Raw genomic sequence first — 20,021 nt, 5'->3', positions numbered from 1 at the left:
GTAAAAGTGCTGGCTCCTGAAAAGTTTACTTGAAATTTTGTATTTGAAATTAACGGTCACATTATTCAAATGCAGCTGTAAAACGTAACGCGATACAGAACTCAACCATGCAACACAAAATTCACCACAGGCGAAATGTCAAATAGTTTTGTATTGATTTTATTGGTAAATAAGATTGTATTAGTATATTTTAATTGGATTTCCAATTAAGCAATTAATCCTATATCCAACTTTTGGTATAAAAGCAAAATTTTGCAAAACGCGGTCTTTTTATTTTAACCTCAATACTCATACAATTATATTGAAGTCAATACCGAGTCTCGCAAATTTAAAGCTTCTAATAAGTTTGTAATAAGTTTTAAATTAGTTAAAATTTGCAATTGAAATCTAAAATAAAATTTAAAGTTTGCTCATTATTTAAAATTGTTTAAAACAAAGTAACATTTTGAGAAAATAAATAAGTTTTCCTTAAAGTTTTAAGTCTTTTAAATATTTATATTGGTGCCAATCCAGGAAAGGGTAATACAAATAATATTTTTAAATACGTTCCCAATAGCTAACCCGTATAAATTTTAATAGATTTGGCACCAAATTCTGAATAAGATTGCAAATCAGTGCTAAAAAAAATCTACAAAACTGGTTAACTTGGTGGAAAAATATTTGCAACAACTTTAAAATAAAACCACCTATTTAATGAGCCACAGACAAAATAGGAAGAAAAATATTAACTTCTCGGTCTCTATCTGTGGGTGATCAAAGTGGACGAGACTCATTGGTTTAATCCGGGTTAATCCCATCTGACTTTGAGCACGGCAATTTTAATAAAACAATCAGCTCCACTTAGAATTTGCATCAGAATATCTGGATTGGCGTTAAGGACTGCATATCTCATTTATTCAACACCAGAATATTCAAATTTAAACGATTAAATTTTCGTCAACATTTGTCTACGGAAAAAACTTTATTTCTAAACTAAGTATTTTATTAGTAATTAATAGCATGCGATAATTTTTTTTTATTCCCTTTTTAATCTATATTATTTCTTTTGTCACGTGTGGGGATTTAAATACTATAGATAACATGCACGTTTAACAAAATAAGAGTAAGAAGGACAAATATCAAAAAAATAGATCAATAATCGTCTCACATCTTTGTAATCATCAATAATTAATTGTCTCTCTCCAGCCTATAGACTTGACATTGCTGAATGATCATTCAACGATGGACCTTTTGAAAAATGAGTAAGTCAAAGAAGAATAAAATAATAATTCTTTAGTCATCTTCAGAGCATTATGCAAATTGTAAATTAAAATTAATAACTTAACAAGTATTTGAATTTTAAAAAGAAAAAAAAACAAAAATAATTAATTTGTAAAACGTGAAAAAAGAGAATTAATTTAAACAAATTAATGATAGTGTTATGAAGATAATGAAGAAAATTAAAGAATTATTATAAAAAAAATATATATATTATAAAAGAAAATTACAAGTGATGTGAAGAAGAAGATTTATGGAAAAAAAAAAGTAATAAAACAAAGAATAATAAAAATTAGTAAGAAGAAGAAAATTATAAAAAAAGAGAATAGAAAAAAAAAATATGTAAGAAAAAAAAATGTCAAAAGGTGAATGATAGAAAAGTGCATGCAAATGTTTTCCGAAATTACTAAAGGTATTTAAATCTACAGATTAATTTTACGAAAATTTATTAATATAATTACATTCAGTATAATTTTCTTATAATTCATTTATATAAAGATTATTTAATTTTTGTCCCCAGAAAACAATCCCGTAAAATCTATTTCATAATTTTCTTAGGCAACCTTAGACCAATTTTTATCTTCTTGTTCCCTTTTCTCTTTTCTTGTTTTTTTTTGTTAATGATCATCAACAAAGTTGAATGACCTATTTTTACAAACTATATACTTTTTTTATTTACATCATTCGCCATACAGGGTAATGAGATTTATTTGTTACACATTTATCATATCATTATATTTATATCGAAGTTGAATTGTTAATTATTAAAGTGTTCTATTTAAATTAATTATTCATATTTCTAAATGCATGTTGAAAATATTTTATACGGATTTTGAAAATACATTTATAATTCAATATGAATAACTAAATTTTTCAATGTGATTTCTTTTGAAAAGATTAAGTAAGGTAAAGACATGTTGGCATGGGATTACCTAAAATAATAACCAACAGGATAATACAGGTAATCAATGGTTGGGTAGGGCAAACTGGTGTTCCCAAACGCCTCGGAACATCATAATTAATCTCTTTGTGATATTACCATGTTTTAATATAGATTCCGCACATTTTATTCATCATATTAGATTGTTTATCCCCAAATATTTTGAATTTTATATGTCTGCATGCAATTAAAATATAATAATCTATGTAGTTTTCTTTAAAATCTAAGTTAAGTCCACGTACCCGCCCGATAGCCGACGAGCCAGAGCCGGATGATTATGCATGCCGGATTTTAACTTAAACATAAAAGATATTCCTCTTGTTAGTTGTATGCTACATCAGTTTCATTAATGAAGTTTCTTAGGCTTTTCAAATCAGAATCATTAGTTAATCAGTTAATCGATAAATTTTTGACGATTAATCGTTCGAATAAATTAAAATTGCCATTGTAATAAGTTGTGGGTTCATGCAGAACATTTCAGATTTTTGAAAAGAAATCTTAAAAATAATGATATCGCATTTACATTTACATCCAGGAACAGTGTTGTGTTTCTAAAGTATTTCTAATAAGTTCTTCAGCAATACATAGTTATAGACTAGTTCATTGGAATATATGAATTCTGGAACTCGTTGATAAATCTCCAAAACATAAATTTTATAAACTTAATTTCTTTATATAGAAGAGGATTTCACATAAAAATAAATAATTTCTAATATTTGAGATAAAAATTAATAGTGGAAAATTATAATTTTGTTTGTTATTGGAAGAAAAATATTGTAAAAAAAATAATTATTATTTCTTATTTGCCTTTTATTCGATTAACCGAATAATTTTGAATTATCCGATTATTAACCGGCCAACTGAAAACCCCAAATAATTATTTGTCGTTGTTAAGACAAAAACCCGAACAATTGAATACTCTAGTATGGATGAAGGACATAATATCTGCGATATTATCGATCCTCAGATATTTGGATCATATTTCGATGATAGCCTATCAATGGCAGTTAAAATTTTGGAGCCGTATTAATAGCAACATTAAAAGCAATCTACATAACCCGTGATGTGATTAAAAAAAATCTAGGTTTTCAAATTTTCAATTTCTCTTATGTTCCATTATCAACCTTCCACGACCAATGTCTCAATTTCCGATAAGCGATCAGCCATGTCTCATGATTATGTATAAATGTTAAACATGTCCAGTTTATATTGATAACATTAGATGTGGCTAAGGACCGCACAAGAGTGATGTGTTATCTTTTATATATCAGTTCCTAAGGAATTTAAAAATTGAAATAATATCGTTCGTAAGATAATTAAAACTTAAATATTTCGATGAAAGCCTGACAGTGACAGTAAAAATGTTCAAAACCTTGTTGACCTATGTTGACGCCATATTTAAATCGATCTATTTACACATACCATAATGCGCTTAGAAAAATCTCGGTTCCCGGATTCTCATTATGAAGAATTTTTTATTATAGATATTTGCTTCAATGTTCGATCTCCTCTCTGATAACAAAGTTCCAGTTTATATATTGAGCTGTTAAACATGTCCAGTTAACATTGATTTTTCGATTGATTATACTCAAGGCACCTTATACCCCAGTAACTTGAACTCCCTGTAATGACATAATGTATATAAGCTAAGCTCCAGACGAAGTGTACACACCTTCATTCAGTGCAATATTACCCTTGCATTCTGCTAACTATTTAAGCATGCAGGAAATGAGTCGAATTTCGCTTTCATCTGCTAGAGTACCTGGAAAATACCATACGAACCTCTATCCTTATAAAGTATAAAAGTCTTTACTTAACCCTTGATCATGCTAGTTTTTTTAATATTAAACTCTTTGATAGTCACACTTTCCCTTCGTATCTGTTTCTCTGTGACAAATCAGACATTTATTCTCTATATTTCGAAATTAAGGAATGCCATGTTTTAAGTGACATTGTGGCTTTTAAGGGTTAATTTATATTTTTTCTCTCTAATTTAAATATCGGACTTAATACAATAAATTGAAATCATTATTGGTAACTAAGATCGACAAATAATTAATATTTTGATATGATACACTGAGAATTGCGAAATATTGAAAAATTTGACCTTTGAACTCCACAGTTTACGAGTTCAAATTTGAATAAAACTTTGGATATATATTTTATAGAACCTGGACTAAAAATTAAACTTTTTTCCAGGACAAAACTAATATTCGAGTAAAAAAGGAAATTTTTGTAACATTTCGAATTATTGTGCTGCAATATGTAACTTCAAAATTTTATCTTTAAATTCAAAGCATTGTTGTAGAGGTCAATTCTTTTTTGTATGAAATCCCTATTATTGCTATTTTCTTACCAATTCATTTTACCTTAACAAACAGTTTAAATTCCTACAAATAAACATTTTAAAAAATCCTCTAATCTAACTTCAAACTGTTTAAAATCTGATTTTAGATTTTGTTCAATAAATCAATAACATATATCTTAAAACAACCTGCTCCCCCTTTAGAAACAAAATTGCAGCAAATATCATTTTATATTCTTTTGACAATGCATTCGTTTACTTAATATCAACTTTTTAAATTAAAAGAGTTTCATCTCTTGTCAGAAATTACATCATCCGTTTATTGCAACCAACCTTAAGTGTTCTCAATGATATTTGTGTTTTCTTTACACAACTTCATTTATTTAAGGAAGTACTAAAAGTTTGCAGTTCATTAAGAACTTTCACCATTTTCTTCTAACAGCATCTATTTTTGTTTTTTTTTTGACTTAGAAAAGCATGTAATTAACTAGCATCTAAAAGTGAACATTTTTCTTTTAATACAACGCAACTAACTAAACTAAACTTAACACAAGTAAAATAAAATAAACTTTAAACTTTGTTATTTCTATGTTCTTCTTATTTTTTACATTTTCTAACTTAAACTAAATTATCCATTAACAAACAGTTGGCTCTTTTATCAGTTGAAAAAATTGTAATAAAAATAAATAAAAAAGGCGGTAATTAACCTTTTTTTTTACAAAAAATACTTGCTTATGTGTTCTCATTGCAGAAAAAAGGCGGAGGAGGCGGTGGTGGTGATAAAGGTGGTAATAAAAGTAAAGGTGGCGCTGCTGACAAGGGTGGCGGTGGAAAAAAAGGACAAGACCAAAAAGCAGCTGGTGGCGGAGGAGGTGGAAAGAAAGGTGGCAAAAAATAGTTTCCAGAAATTAAAGATTAAAACGATATTAAATTTATTTATGTTTATTAATGTCGGTTTTATTACTCTTAAAATTTAAAGCCTTATAATATTTAAAAACAATTTATAAAAGTAGAGAGAAAGAGAAGATATAATTAAATAAATTATGAAAATTATTTTTTTTTTAAGATTTTCTTATAACAATTACATATTTGTGTTTATCTTTAATAATATGTTTGTATGCATTTGTATATTAAACGAATATTATATTAAAAAATACTTGTTGTAATAAAAAATGAAATTATGTGTGTAAATATTGTTGTTAATGATTATTTTATCGAAACCATTCTTGGGACATGGCGCCAAAGAATGAGGCTGCACCAGACTTCGATTTTGTATCAGTTTTACGTGTCGTTGTTGATTTTCTCGTTGGAGTTGTCTAAAGTTTTAATAAAATAAATACAAAAATAAATGGTTTTAATTAAATTAATGAAATATATGCAATGTATTATATGAGTATATAAGCCATTAAACCAAAAAACAGAAATAATATTAGTTTATTATAAAAATTAACACAGAGATAGATTAATGAGTTCAAAAAATACACATTAGGGTTCGCTTTAGGTAAACTTGGCGTAAAGTAAATATTTTGAAATGATTTTTTGATACAAATTTAGTATGTCTAAAAACCTAAGACTTTTTTCTATATAACGCTATCATTTGTTTCATTCGTTTTTATTCTATAGGTCTTAAGATGATATAGCACAGTTTATGTTTTATGTATATTTTTCCAGATTTTTTTATAATTGAATACCTTAACTTTTTTGTACGAATTTATCATTTAATATAAAATTTCTGTATTTTCTGTATGAAAATGTGTTATTTTAAATCATCTTTACAGCCAAAGATCAAATTATTAACGACGTTTCAAAAAACTTTTTAAACTGTAATTATAAACTTAAAAGCACTATTTAGCGGGTTCAGTTGTATGGGGCCTAGGTGAAATAATGGACCGATGTTAACCATTTTCAATAGCCTTCGTCTACGGTACCATAAAAGATCATGTACCAAATTCCATTAAAGTATCTCCAAAATTGTGACCTGTAGTTTGATTACAAGGTTTACAAGCTCTATTCGGGGGTTCAGTTGTATGGGGGCTAGGTGAAATAATGGACCGATGTTAACCATTTTCAATAGGCTTCGTCGCTGGTGCAATAAAATATCATGTACCAAATTTTATTAAATTATCTTCAAAGTTGCGACCAGTAGTTTGGACAGACGGACGGACATAGCTAAATCGATTCAGAAAATGATTCTGAGCCGATTGGTATACTTTAAGGTGGGTATAGGACCAATATTATTGTGCGTTACAAACATCAGCACAAACCCAATATACCCTCCCCACTAAAGTGGTGTAGGGTATAAAAAGTACAATTTCGCCACTGATGACCTTTAAGCAACCCAAAGATACTCTGAAATCATCAACGACTATTATGAAAAAATTGCAAAGTTGAAGTCCATTATCTACAAATATATTTCCATATTTATTCGTTTCTTAATTCTAAATAAACGAATTTTGTATATTATTATAAATTGAAATGTTTAAAAACAAAATCATAAACAACAAAACAAAAGCAAACATAGGAAAACATCTATTCTTCATAAAATCCGGCCAATTTTTCGATTTTTATCTAAAAATCGTAAATAAATAAAAAACTTTCCAAAGAAAATTTCAAAAAATTTTAAACAAGAAAAAAAATATAATTTGAATAGATTTTGTTTGAAAAAAATATTATGAAAAAATTCATATTATTTAGGAACTTTTTCTTAAATATTACTAATTTTTGTCAATCACAGAAAAAAGTTTCAGCATAAATATTATAAACTGCTTTCATTGACAAAAGTTAGTAATATTTAAAACTAAGTTCTTAAATTGTATGAATTTTTTAATATTAATTTTAAAGTAAAAATATAAAAAAATCTGGATTGTAAAAATTCATACATTTTATGAACTTTTAATATTCTGAAAGAAAATGGTTTGGGAAAAAGAGTCATGTTCGATTCATAATATTTATTACCAAATTATGAATTAATTTATTTATGCTGAAACTTTTTTCAGTATACGAAATAAATTGATTTAAATAATCAGTAAAATAGTTAAAATTAATAAAATAATATAATATATATTATACATAAAGTCTTTATTGTAAATTAGCTTCGCAAGAATATTAGTCGGAATCTATTTGTACGAAAAGAAAACGTTATTAGAGTTTGGTATTATTTGAAAGGTTTTAAAAAGACGTACACATAAACTGCTTTTTTAAGCTAAATTAATGGGATTGCAAACGGGTTTTATGGAAATATGTCCAAATTGACATTTTGACCCCAAGGCCGTTTAATGGGTTAATTTATTTTTTTTCACTATTTTTTTAAATATCGGTTGTTAATAAATAAATTTCTTAAGTTTTATGATAATCTACCTAAAAATAGACACAATTTCGACTAGTTTCCATCAAAAATTGCAAATATTACAAAATTTGACCTTTAAAGTTTATGGGTTAATGGCGTCCAAATTGCATGAAACTCTAGATTTATACTTAGAAATATGTGGACTAATGAATTTACAAAAGGTTCCATTTAAAATACACAACAATATAATAAAAAGGCTAATTTTGCAAAATATTACATAAAAATTAGTTTTACTCGAAATCCGCTGAATTCAAATTGCAGGTACAGGCAAACTATAAGAGGTATTGATCTAATTTTTTTACTGTTTCATTCCCTAATCTGTTGTCCATAAATCCCTATGAGTTCTCCCAAAAATATTGAAATTTGTTTAACAAAGTATCAAAAAAAAACTAAAATTTGAATTTTGAAACTACCGTTAAAAATATCAAAATTTTTCGACCATAGCTGAGAACAGATTTACGTTATTCTATAAGGACAAAAACTCATATTCAAGTAACTACAGATGTATTTTAAGTAATACAAATGTTTTACTAGAATATTTTCAAAAATATTAATTTTTTATCACATTTCGAATTCAAGTGCTCTAAGACACGATAATGGCCTGGGGAATTTTTAATAACTTTTACATTTTTCAACCAGTTTTTGTGTTGTATATCTTTTTATAACGCTAATTTTGTGTACATTACGATTCTTTGACAATAAAATGCAAAACTTTTGTGAAAACTAAAAAATTGCATATTTTATAACCCATAGAACAATTCTAGGGGGAACGGCCTTTAGGATAAATTTTTTTCCTTCATACAAGCTTGGAGCACTCTACAGCACATATTAGTTTTTTTTTAAATTCCAAAATTCTAATTTAGCAAAAAGTTAAAAAATCCACAAAAAAGGTATTTTTAGTTTTTTAGCTTAATATCCTTACCAGGAGCTGAGCTATCGAAATCCTTTGTATACAATATACAGGTACGAATCAATCAATTCCGATCCCGTTGTGATGCATTAGTGGATGTAGGAACTCCATTTATCCACTACTCACTACTTACAGATTTTGCACACACTCTTCTTTTGACCCAAGGACGAACGCCAACATTTCGCTTAGCCCCTATATATACGTACCCTCGGTTCAAAATTATGTTAAATGTTCTAGTATGTCAACAAAAATTGGCAAAACTAAGTTTTTTTGAAATCGAAATGGCACTGCCGATTTTCGATGATCGCTGCATTTTACCCAAGCCCCATATTATCCTTCAGATAACGACTGATGATCAAAATTAACTTATAAACACTTATAACGCGATTTAATTTTAAATAAATAACACAAGTCGACAAAATCGAACTTTTTGTGTGCCTTTGAAATAAAAGATGATAATTTCTATGTATTTTCATCCGCTGAGTTCAAAAATCGTTATTAAATTTTCAGTTAGCTCTGGTTTTTTGAGATATTGCGATTTTGTACAGACACCACTTTTTTGATGTTTTTACTTCATTTTGTATAACTGGAACTAAATTCCAACGTTTTTTAAACAACATGAAAATCTACACAAAATAATCTTTTTAAAGAGTATAATAATGATGACAGTTATTGCTGTATAACTAGATTGCATTGCAAGGAAGTTGAAAATTGAGCCTTTTTTTGTTTTATCCTTATAACACTACTTTTATATAAATTCATTTGAGTTTTTCCATAAAGTACCCACAAACCAATAATACCATTTTTCGGTTATACAGTGGACGTCCACTAGTACGAATTATATAATGTCAGGCCCTTTCGTAGTACCGAAAAATTCGTATTATTGAACAACACATTTTGTATGTTTAAATTGAAATAATACACATAAAATATAGAATTTTATTTATTTTTTTTTTTTTTATTTTTCATGAAAAATTACATAACGAAACAAAATATAATAAATATGTATACGTATACGAATTGTTAATGAAAGTATTCAGTGTTTATTACACTGAACACTAAGAAGTGAAACGCTGTAATTTTTTTACAACAACAACATTACGCTCTTCTCACAGACGAGTTCTGTGTAACTCGAACACATATGTAAGAAACTTACTCTCTCTCCAAACTTCAAAACTTTGTCGCGAAAATTCGTGGCTTAAAGAACTTGAAAATATTTTTTATCACATAACGTTATATTTTATTATTTTTTTGCACACTTTAAATATATTTAATAGCCCGAAAAGATTTAATTTTTTACAAACGAAAAAAAATATTTTTTATTTTTTTGTCATTTAATTTTTGTTGTTGAAATTAAAACGAAAAAAGAACAATGTTGTAAATTTTCGTATGGTACAAGAAAAAAAATATATCAACTAACTTAATTATTATTTCAATATTGCAGATTAAAAAGCAAAGATATATATAATGTTTATAGATAAATTATGTTGCAAAATATTTAAAGAAATCTTCTAAAATATAAATTCAAATGAAATATTTTTTTTTTTTTTTAATTTTTAAATCCGATTTTTTGCAACTATGTTGGCTTGAGAATTCTACTAATACATTCTTAGAGTTAGGTACCGACTGACAGTAGACTTAGGTACTTTTTGACAGCGTTTCACTTCTTATTTATTCTTTGGTTTATTACTTTGTAATATGATTCCTACGACCTTTTCAAAAACAGCGCTTTTGAGGCTTCAATATTGTTCTCATTGGCGATACCATTAAATTTAATTTCTTCTCTTTGGTCATCGAAATTACAAGAAAATAAATTAATTACACTAAATAATTGTTGATTTGTAAATATACATACAGTAAATTGTGTGTTATTCGTACTATCGAACAGAAAAATTGTGACTTCATTCGTACTATAGAGTAGACAATGCAACAATTTTTCAATTCGTATTATTGGACATTCGTAATAAAGGGGGTACGTACTATTGGACGTCCACTGTAATTACAAATTCGTTAAAAACGCAGTGAAATATTTCGATTTAAATTCAAAATTTGTTTGGAATTTTTACATACTCTTGAATTCAAAATATTACGCAATTCACAATCGTTGCCGTAACGTTGTATGTCGTAAGATTTCACAATACTTTGGTTTTTTGTAATAACTGACAGCATGTTTATAATCCATATACCGGCGGATAGAGAGGCAGATAAAAAAATAACCACTACACACACACTATTGACATTTTTCATTGAAATTGCACTGAAAAAAATATTTGGGTTTTTTTAATTTTGAAGATTAAATTGCATTACTGTAAAATGCGAATATTTATAAACAATGTGTAATCAATGTACTTAAGAATGATAATTTCTTCACATAGAAACAACATTTCTAATTAAAATGTACAAAAAAAGTATGAAACAAGATTAACTTATTTACTTTCATTGTTATGTATTCTAGAAAATTATTTAGAGTGTACGTTGTTTTTATAAATTATGCTCTTGCTTTTGCAAGTTGTTTTTGTTTTTTCAAGTTGTGTTTGCAATTTCTTTAACAAAGCGACATCAACCTGCTTTGTTGAATGCTGTCAAGCAACTAAATAAAATATTTGTATTTTTGATGCTCTTGTTTAGAGGTTCGTATGCGATCGTGTTGTGTACATGTAATTTGCCGAAAATCTTCGTTGTCAGAACAATACTAGCGCCGACGTCTGTTATAATCTAATGATAGATAATTTTATTTAGATTACCATGTTGTTAATGTCTAAAATAACGTTTTTACAAAAACCACAACATCTCGGAAACTATAGGAATTAGACATTTTTATTTTAAAGGCATTTTCTGTGTTGTCTAGTAATTATTCTGTACAAAATCTATTTTCCGGAATTAAGGTTAAAATCAAATTGAATGCATTTAAATTTTAATTCAAGACATTTTTTACAAACCGTTGACATGTACAGGTACCACTTGAAGAGGATTTTCTGTTACTTTTCCGTTCTTCAAAAGGCATTTTTTGTTATATTTTAGGAAGAAACTCGTTACATGCAAAATTGTTACAAAAACTTTTTAAAAGCTTTATAAAGCAATTTCAGCATAAAACTTAATGCATTAATTAGTCACTAACCTTTAAAACTCATGCTAAAACATGCAAATATAAACCAAATGTTTTTCTTATTCTATTATAAATTCTCATTACCCCAAAAAATATAAATATAGTTGTAAATTGTATGAAATTTTATGTTTCAAACAAATAATCCTTTAAAAATTGCAAATAATTTAAAGAAAATATTAAAATAAAATACTTAAACAAAATACAACACATACCTTGGGCGATTCCGTTAAAGTGACCTTTTTACTATCCAAAGAAGTTGTCGCCACATTTGATGTATTAGTCACTACTGGCAAAAGAGGGAACCACAGCGATGTCGAGCCACTAGAACACAAACTTAATACATTCGGATCTTTTTCCTGTGCCACTGCACCCGTTTGAGATGTTTGGATATTCAATGGTGTCAATATGCCCAAAAGGCAATTCGAACGTAAAACTGATCTCTTAATGTTTGTCATTAATTGTGATGCAAATAATTCAAAATCAAAAGGATCTATTAGTTCTTTGTAGGCATTTTGTATGCTTGTTATCTGATCTTTTTGTTCTCTAGTGATATTGAATGAACTCTGTAAGAATTTTATATCGAAATAAAGTTGTAATGCAATATTTTGTGTTAATGTTGGATGATCATTTAGCAGCTGGTGATAGTGTTTTAAGAGTTCATCTATTAGTTTTTGATTAAAGGTATGTAGTACTTTAGAGGGCAGAGTCTCCGGTACGATTTCTTTGAGAGAGGTAATAAGAATTTGTAAATAAGACTGCAAGGAAATACGCGGTTGTGTAGGAACACGGAATGTTGATTGTATTGGCATATCCTGATCGTCTTTTTGGTCGAGGGTTATTTGTTCCCAATGCTGAAAAAAGAGAAAAACGTATTTTAAATGTTGTACTGTATACAAAATCTAATTTTCAATCAAGAACACATATATTACTGAATGGTTTGAAAAAATTCAAACTATGTAATCATAACTTACTGTAAAATCTTCCAACATAACATTACACGTATCGATTTTAGCCAAATAACGTTCACAGTTATATTCCTCCAATAAACCTTTAATAATATGCAACCAAAATTGATAGATTTCATCCTCCATTAAGCCACAAATACGTTGCCAATGTTCAATAGCTGCACTTGAGTTACTTATGCCAAGTAATTGACGCCAACTAGTAGATTGGCAGAAACACATTTTCAAATGTGGGCAAAGTTCTATCAGAGCACAACTGCAACGTGTAACAAATAGCCAAGACTGGTGTTCATTGATATCCAGTTGTAAACTCTTTACTTTTGTTATGAATTCCGTTATATGCTGTTGAGCAGTATCTTTGAGAAATTCCACTAAAGCCTGTTTATCTTCCAGTTTAGCTGTGGGCTCTTCTAGCAAAACGTTCATTTCTTTTATAATATCGGATAAATTTTCATCAAATTTTGTAACAATTTTTATAATTTCATCGTTATAGCCCTTTGATTTCATATGTAATTTTTTCATTTTCAAATCATCATTTAAAGCCTGATCTAAACTTTTGGGTAAATCTGTAGGAAATTCTTGCCACAATGAATAGTTCTTAATATTTACAATTTCCGGTTGTTTTACACAATTTTCTAGATTTGTTGAGATTTCATTAATAGTTTTAAACCAGCTATCGTTTATAATATTACGTATTCTTTGATTTATTAAAGGAACATAACGTAGTTCATAGAAATCAAGTGACTGAGTTAATTGAAATTGTGTTGTCAAAGCATTTAGATTGAGTTGTTTCTTTAGATTATTTGCTTCGGTTTTTATTTCCTGAATAGAATTCATATGAGTAACCAAATCGAAAAGTTGTTTAAGTTGATTACTGGCTATACGCTGAGTATCAGTAAGAAATTGTTCGAGACTCAAACGTACAGCTTCATTATTAAGAGTAAATGCATCAAATTTAGGTTTGAAATTGGTTATGATATCGGGTAAAAGATGAGCAAATTGTACATCATCATTATCCATGCGTAATATAGTTGGTGGAGCACTAGATTCCGAATATTCCGCTAATTTAGTAAATAAAGGGCTTTTATCTAAAAAAAATTAAAAATGAAAAACGTTAGTTTTTGCTAAACTTAAATTTAAAATATCTTTTGAATTCTAACCCATAAAACATTTTGCCACCATATCCAAACTATCATTGAGTACCCTCAAACTAGACAAAATTCTCTCCTTTACCCTGCCACTGTCAGCATTTAAGCAATTTAGAAATGCCGTACATCTTAAGTTGAGAAAAGTCTTTAGAGCACTTTCCAAAGTGCAACGTTCCAATTGTAAAAGCGAAAGTATACAATCAATGGTAAGTTCTGCTCCTAAATTTTCTCTTTCCAATGCAAGCATTACCTGCTGTTTAATGGTCATATGAAATGGTTTAATAATTTCCCATTGTTTTTTAGCTACTGGTAATTTTTGCATTATAGGATTATTTGAATCCAACTGTAGACCCGTACTAATATGACGACTAAATATAAAGAGTTCAGTAGCAGCATAATAATGTTCCCGATCCAGTTGAGACCATATTAATTCGGGTAATGATGTTAATAACTTAATTTGTATCATTGTACTGAAATAATTATTTAATTGTTTATTAGCATTACGATTCTTTAGCTCGCCGGCACTATCTGTTTCCATTTTAAAACCCAATAATTGTTGTTCATTGAGATTTTTGCAATTCCCATTGATGTTATCAACTTGCGTGATTAATGCCTTCGTTGAATCTTGCATAGCGGTAATAGTATCAGCAGCCTTTAGCAGATCCCGGTAACGTTCTCTGAAAAAAAGTTAATTATTGAAATGCAGCCTAGTTTTTCTTTGTTTTTATTCAAACTTACCCTACCATAGTACGAAGTTCTTCCCTTTTATTTTCCACAACTTCTTGGATTTTCTTGTGTACACTATCAATTTCCACCACACTGTGTTGTTCAAAAAGTGTATCCACATTAAGATTTAATAAATTTAATGTAGCCATTTTTATTTCACTTAAAATATTTTATTTAATTTAAATTGTATCTTTAAATAAAACAAATTTATTTTGTTCTGCTTGCTGATAGCTTGACACGTACTTCTCCAATCAGCTGTTTTTTGTTGATACCATCTTCATTCACAATAGCAATCACTTCTCGACTTTTTATAAAACACAAAATCGTAAAGTCGAATCTTCATAAATCGCTAAGTTGAAATGTTAAATAAACGGCTTTTCGAAAATAAATCAAAAAAATTGAAAAGTCTTTTTTATTATATTTTAAAAGCATATTTTTTATTCATTTGTAAACCTGGAAAGTCAATATCAAAAAATTAATTAAACATATCCTGCTACTTATAAACAATTATTGTTACAAACGTTCATAATAACCAGGGCAAAGATTTTTAATATATTTATATGGAAACACAGACTAAGAAACTGATTCAAAGCCGATGGATAATTATTTTATACCTTTTACTCCTTTTGATGACCTAAAAGTGATTAATAAGTTCAACGCTTAAAAAATAACTGATTGAAAACTGAATATTTGAAAAACAATAACAAAATGTATTGCAATCATAAATTGATCATCCTGGTGTTTAAAATATTATGGTTTTAAAAACTTATTTTGTAGTCATATTTCAAGCAGTTGGAAGATTTTAAATTGTTCCTTATGTTTTTGTTTTTAATGAAATAGCTAAACTTACACTTAAAAATGACTCAAAAACAATTCAAAAATGAGTCGAAACTGATTATAAATGGGGCTCAGAAAAGACTCTTTTGAAAGATTTAGGAAAACATTTTGTGTGGCCAACAATGACTTGATATAATTATCATTTCGTTTATAAAATTAAATGCATAAGTATTTTAATTTGTGTGATATTTATAAAGTCGATTTTCTGTCAAGGAAATTGACATAATATAACCTTTAATTATTATTATAATAAGTATATGTTTAATGATCTTCTACGGATTATATTTGGGCGACTAAATCTAAATAATTCGAATTAATGTTTAATATCTGATTTATTTGAAAAAACAATAACAAAATGTATACCAATCATAAATAGTTCATCCAGGTGTTTGAAATATGATTGTTTAAAAATTTAGTTGGTAGTTAAATTTCGCACAGTCGGAAGATCAAAAACTGTTTTCTGTTGTATTTGTCTGTAACAAACATAAAAATTACTCAGAAAAGATTCAAAAATTACAATAATATGATTCGAAAATAACTCAAAAATGACCATTTATTTGGCTCATTAATGACTTAAAAAAGATTAAAAAAATGAGTCATAATTGCTCATAAATGACTCATTTAGAAGAGTCGCGGGTATGGTACCATTTTCTCCCGACGAATGTATCATTTATGATCAGAAAATGAGCGCATATATGATCATTTTAATCGTACGGAAGAATCATAAATGACTCGAATGTGATCAAAAATTTCAAAAATGCTGGCCGGGAAACAACAAAACATAAATATAAATATGTAAAATTTAATTTCATTATTTTAGAGATGAAACCTAGTTTTTTGTTGTTAACATGATTTTTTGATTTTAATTTTAATATGTAAGTTACAAATTTATTGTAAAAATATATAGTAGAGAAAAACATTTTTAAATATGCAATAAAAATGTTAAAGATATGTATATTATATATGTATAATTGTGTAAAATATGCAATTTATGCATTTATAACAAAATATGCAACATCCAATTTATACAATTTTGCTACAATTCTTTGATTTAAAAAAAATAGTTAAAAGTTATTTTGAGTTACTGACATTAAACATGAATTTGCATGGAAATATTTGCCCTGATAATAACAAAACATGTTTCCCATTTATGGAATGTAATATTTTCAACCTTAGCACTGAAAATAAAATTCAAAATTGAAAAAAATTCGACAAAAGTCCAGAAAAAAAACACTTTCAAAAATAAACTATTTCAAAATTGTATATGTCGAAAAATTAAATTTTCATTAACTGCAAAAAGTCTTCCTTAGATTTTTTTAATGTACATTAAATTTTAATGTTAATTTAAATTTATGAAAAAATAGTTAAAGTTTAAATTTGGAAAGAGTTGGTCCATGAAAATAGGTCAATTAATTTAAAATGGAAATAAAAATAATTTTGTTAAAGAACCGTAGAACATTTTACATCTCTGGTTTTTAATGTTTGGTGTATGATTTTTGCGAATAATAAAAAATCAGTTTTTTGACATTTTTCCGTTTAAGAAAATTCGAAGTTTTTAATTTATTCTAACTTTTCGACTTTTTTGGAAAGAAATAAATATTTGAATGTATTTTTACAATCAAAACTTATATTGTAACACATAAAAGTCAAAAACGAAAAATAATAACTGTAGAAGAAGAATATTATTTAAAAAACATAATATATAATTTTTATCGTATTCATATATGATAGTTTTTGGAACAAAATAATCGACTTCAACTTTTTTCGAAAGAGTCGATTGTTTGATTTTTCCAAAGTCGATTTGTAAACCCTACTTATTTGTTGATAAACAAACAATGCAACTCTGTTGTCGTTATTGTGAATGATAACGCTCTTGTCGCTACAGCTGATGAAATTTATTTAAAGCCTTATTAAACAAATTGCATTTTTATTCCTTTTTTTAAATAAAAATATAAAACTAATCACATAAATAATTAATAAAAAATGACTTTAGTACTTAAAGTTGATTGCCGGGCCTGTAATCGAGAATGTGGTGATTACAAACATTTACTGGACGAGACGGTTATTGATGATGAATCAACCACACTGGCTGCTTTACTACACTATTGTACCACATTGGAGTGCTTTGGAGAAAATCATGAGAATGGCATGCCTGAACACATCTGCAATAGCTGTGTGGAACACTTATTGCAATCTTATCTATTTAAGGAAATGGTTTTGCAAAATGACCGAGCATATAGAGAACGTTTACAAGCGGTGGCACAAGCTCAACCAACAAAGGAAGAAGTTATTGATACAGTTATTGAGGAGGAAGTACAGATTGTTGAACAAGAGATCGATGTTGGGGGAGTGGAGGAGAATGTAGAAAATAACGATGAATATATTTCAGAAACTGGCGAAGTTATAGAAGTTAATAATGTGGAATATGAATATGAAGAATGGCTAGAAATAGATGAATCTGATACAGAAAATACTAAAGGAGCGGCAGAGGATTCGAGAAGTAGTAACTGTCGTGAAAATGAAGAAAGTAATAGTGAAGAAATATTGGTTAAAAATGAAGCAGACGATGAGAATAGTGAATATATTTTAAGCACTGTTAATGATAGTGAAGCAGGCGAGGAGGAACTAAAAGGATTTGATAATTCTAAGGAAATGGAAGAGAAAGATGACAATTGTGAAGTAGAGACACTAGAAGAAGACTCAAAGGGAAAGGATGCAAAAAAGATTGTTAAAAGAAAATCGTTAAAGGTTAGTTGTTTTTTTAAGATAGAAATGTTTTGTTTTTTTATTTTTGAATTCCTTAATAATTGCCTAGATGTTCAGTGATTTTTAAAACAAGTATGAGTTTATAGTCGGACATTGCCGACCATATGATACCCTACACCAGTCAGTATGTTAAAATTGTGGATTTTTTTAAACAAAGCATTTAATTTGTATTGTGGAATATTTGTACTTATTGTTGACAAAAAAAGAGATTTTCTGCAAGAGGGCTCATAGGGGAGAAGGGGTAAATATGGGCCTATCCTTATAAATTTTGGTAGAAGAATTAACGTCTACTTCAAAGTCATTTATGTAGATTTTAATCGTTTTATTAGTAATTATAAGTTAATTTTGACCTACAAGTCATTATCTGAAGGGGAGTTTGTATGGGGGCTAGGGTCAAATCGACTCAGAAAGTAATTCTGAGGCGATTGGTATACTTTAAGGTGGGTATAGGACCAATATTTTTGGGTGTTACAAACTTCAGCACAAACGCATAATACCCTCCCCACTATAGTGGTGTAGGGTATAAATATTCCACAATACATGTATATGTATGTGATCTCTTAAGGACTCAAGGCAATTTTTAAAATAGATATGTATATGTAGTTGACTTAAAGATGTTTCTAACAAATAGCCTATCCTTGCAACATTGTCCTACATTGATTATCGTGTGTTATTATTTCTAAAAAGTATTTTAGTTTTTTATTTAATAAATATCCATCTTTTCAGGGAAATACATTAACGGAAGCCGATTTAACATGTCAATACTGTGGTAAAGTTTTTGATAAAATGTGTCGTTTACGAGAGCATAGCTATGTGCATACCGGTGAAAAACCTCACGTATGTAAAATCTGTGGCAAAAAATCTCGAACGAAAACCCATTACAATGTACACATGCTAACGCACAGCGATGAAAAACGTTATAAATGTTCCATATGTGGTCAACATTATCGTACTTCGACCAGTCTGCGAGTACATGAACGTAAACATAGTAACATACGCCCTTATGCGTGTGAATTATGTGATAAATCTTTTCATACAGCCGAGCAACGGAAATTACATTTTATGTTGCATACGGGAGAAAGGCCATATATTTGCGGTACTTGTGGTAAATCATATCGTGAAAGTCATTCCCTAAAAGTACACATGATGACACACGAAGATGTAAAACCTTATCAGTGTGAAGTTTGTGGCAAAGGCTTAACACAAATGTCTGGATATAGACGTCATATGCTCTTACACACCAATGAATATCCCTATAAATGTGATATATGTGGACGACCTTTCCGTATTTCAAGTAATTTAGCTGCCCATAAACGTCTACATTTAGATGTACTGCCGTATCAGTGTACAAAATGTGAAAAAGCTTTTAATAACTCAACTCGTCTGAGACGTCATATGGCACAACATGAGCCAAAGGAAGAAGTTTTTAAACCTCGTAAGCCACGACAAGATACGATTATTGTTGAATCCAGAGTAGCCAAATCAAATGTAGTTGAGATTATTTAGAAAATAAAATTTTTAGCATATTTCTATTCTATTGTTTTGTATGATAAGATACTGTGTATTAATATCAGAGTTTCATTGTTTTTAATACAAAATCGAATTTCTTGTCAAAATGTATTGAACAATTTTCATTCATATATTACGAAACCTAGTTTTTTGGTTTATTTCCAATTTTAAATGGCTTTTAAAGAAAATTATGGTAAAAATAAATGAAA

The 20,021-nt window shown here is 28.2% G+C and overlaps 3 protein-coding genes across 6 annotated transcripts in view; 2 read left to right on the top strand and 1 right to left on the bottom strand.

Moving 5' to 3' along the window:
* Positions 1 to 5,523, top strand: part of LOC124419846 (putative glycine-rich cell wall structural protein 1) — a 7,054-nt gene extending 1,531 nt beyond the window's left edge. Inside the window, exons 1-2 of one of the 3 annotated variants that reach the window (XR_006940843.1) lie at positions 1,128 to 1,241; positions 5,254 to 5,360. Coding sequence is in view for 1 of the 3 variants with exons in the window: in XM_046950651.1 (XP_046806607.1) it covers positions 5,254 to 5,400 (147 nt within the window). In the remaining 2 variants the exon portion in view is untranslated. Of the gene's footprint in view, positions 1 to 1,127; positions 1,242 to 5,253 lie in introns of those variants that run through there. The other 2 variants (XR_006940844.1, XM_046950651.1) reach the window with 2 other exon arrangements.
* A 58-nt stretch (positions 5,524 to 5,581) lies between these two features.
* On the bottom strand, positions 5,582 to 14,965 carry LOC111690936 (conserved oligomeric Golgi complex subunit 1). 2 transcript variants are annotated; one of them, XM_046949672.1, is made up of 6 exons: positions 14,713 to 14,965; positions 13,987 to 14,651; positions 12,836 to 13,914; positions 12,077 to 12,715; positions 11,949 to 12,008; positions 5,688 to 5,818 (listed from the first exon to the last, which is right to left on the bottom strand). In XM_046949672.1, exons 1-5 carry the CDS (start codon positions 14,847 to 14,849, stop codon positions 11,988 to 11,990), a joined length of 2,541 nt encoding a protein of 846 aa, XP_046805628.1. In that variant the 5' UTR covers positions 14,850 to 14,965; the 3' UTR covers positions 5,688 to 5,818; positions 11,949 to 11,987. The 2 variants fall into 2 exon arrangements, with proteins under 2 accessions (XP_023309311.2, XP_046805628.1); XM_023453543.2 differs by lacking the exon at positions 11,949 to 12,008 and having other exon boundaries at positions 5,582 to 5,818; positions 14,713 to 14,964.
* A 2,446-nt stretch (positions 14,966 to 17,411) lies between these two features.
* On the top strand, positions 17,412 to 19,921 carry LOC111690939 (zinc finger protein 558-like). Its single transcript, XM_023453548.2, has 2 exons — positions 17,412 to 18,285; positions 19,030 to 19,921. Exons 1-2 carry the CDS (start codon positions 17,521 to 17,523, stop codon positions 19,807 to 19,809), a joined length of 1,545 nt encoding a protein of 514 aa, XP_023309316.2. The 5' UTR covers positions 17,412 to 17,520; the 3' UTR covers positions 19,810 to 19,921.
* The last annotated feature ends 100 nt before the right edge of the window (positions 19,922 to 20,021 follow it).

Source organism: Lucilia cuprina, chromosome 4 (assembly GCF_022045245.1).
Source record: "Lucilia cuprina isolate Lc7/37 chromosome 4, ASM2204524v1, whole genome shotgun sequence".
NCBI lineage: Eukaryota > Metazoa > Arthropoda > Insecta > Diptera > Calliphoridae > Lucilia > Lucilia cuprina.
The sequence above is the reverse complement of the archived record's forward strand: the minus strand, read 5'-3'. Positions and strand labels throughout refer to the sequence as shown.

Bases quoted from the DNA above. Each gene is read 5' to 3' on its own strand.
- LOC111690939 (XM_023453548.2), top strand. From the start codon at position 17,521: ATGACTTTAGTACTTAAAGTTGATTGCCGGGCCTGTAATCGAGAATGT. The intron at 18,286-19,029 runs GTTAGTTGTTTT...CCATCTTTTCAG, and splicing joins TTAAAAGAAAATCGTTAAAG to GGAAATACATTAACGGAAGC.
- LOC111690936 (XM_023453543.2), bottom strand. From the start codon at position 14,849: ATGGCTACATTAAATTTATTAAATCTTAATGTGGATACACTTTTTGAA. The intron at 13,915-13,986 runs GTTAGAATTCAA...AATTTTTTTTAG, and splicing joins GGTGGCAAAATGTTTTATGG to ATAAAAGCCCTTTATTTACT. The intron at 12,716-12,835 runs GTAAGTTATGAT...CTCTTTTTTCAG, and splicing joins TTATGTTGGAAGATTTTACA to CATTGGGAACAAATAACCCT.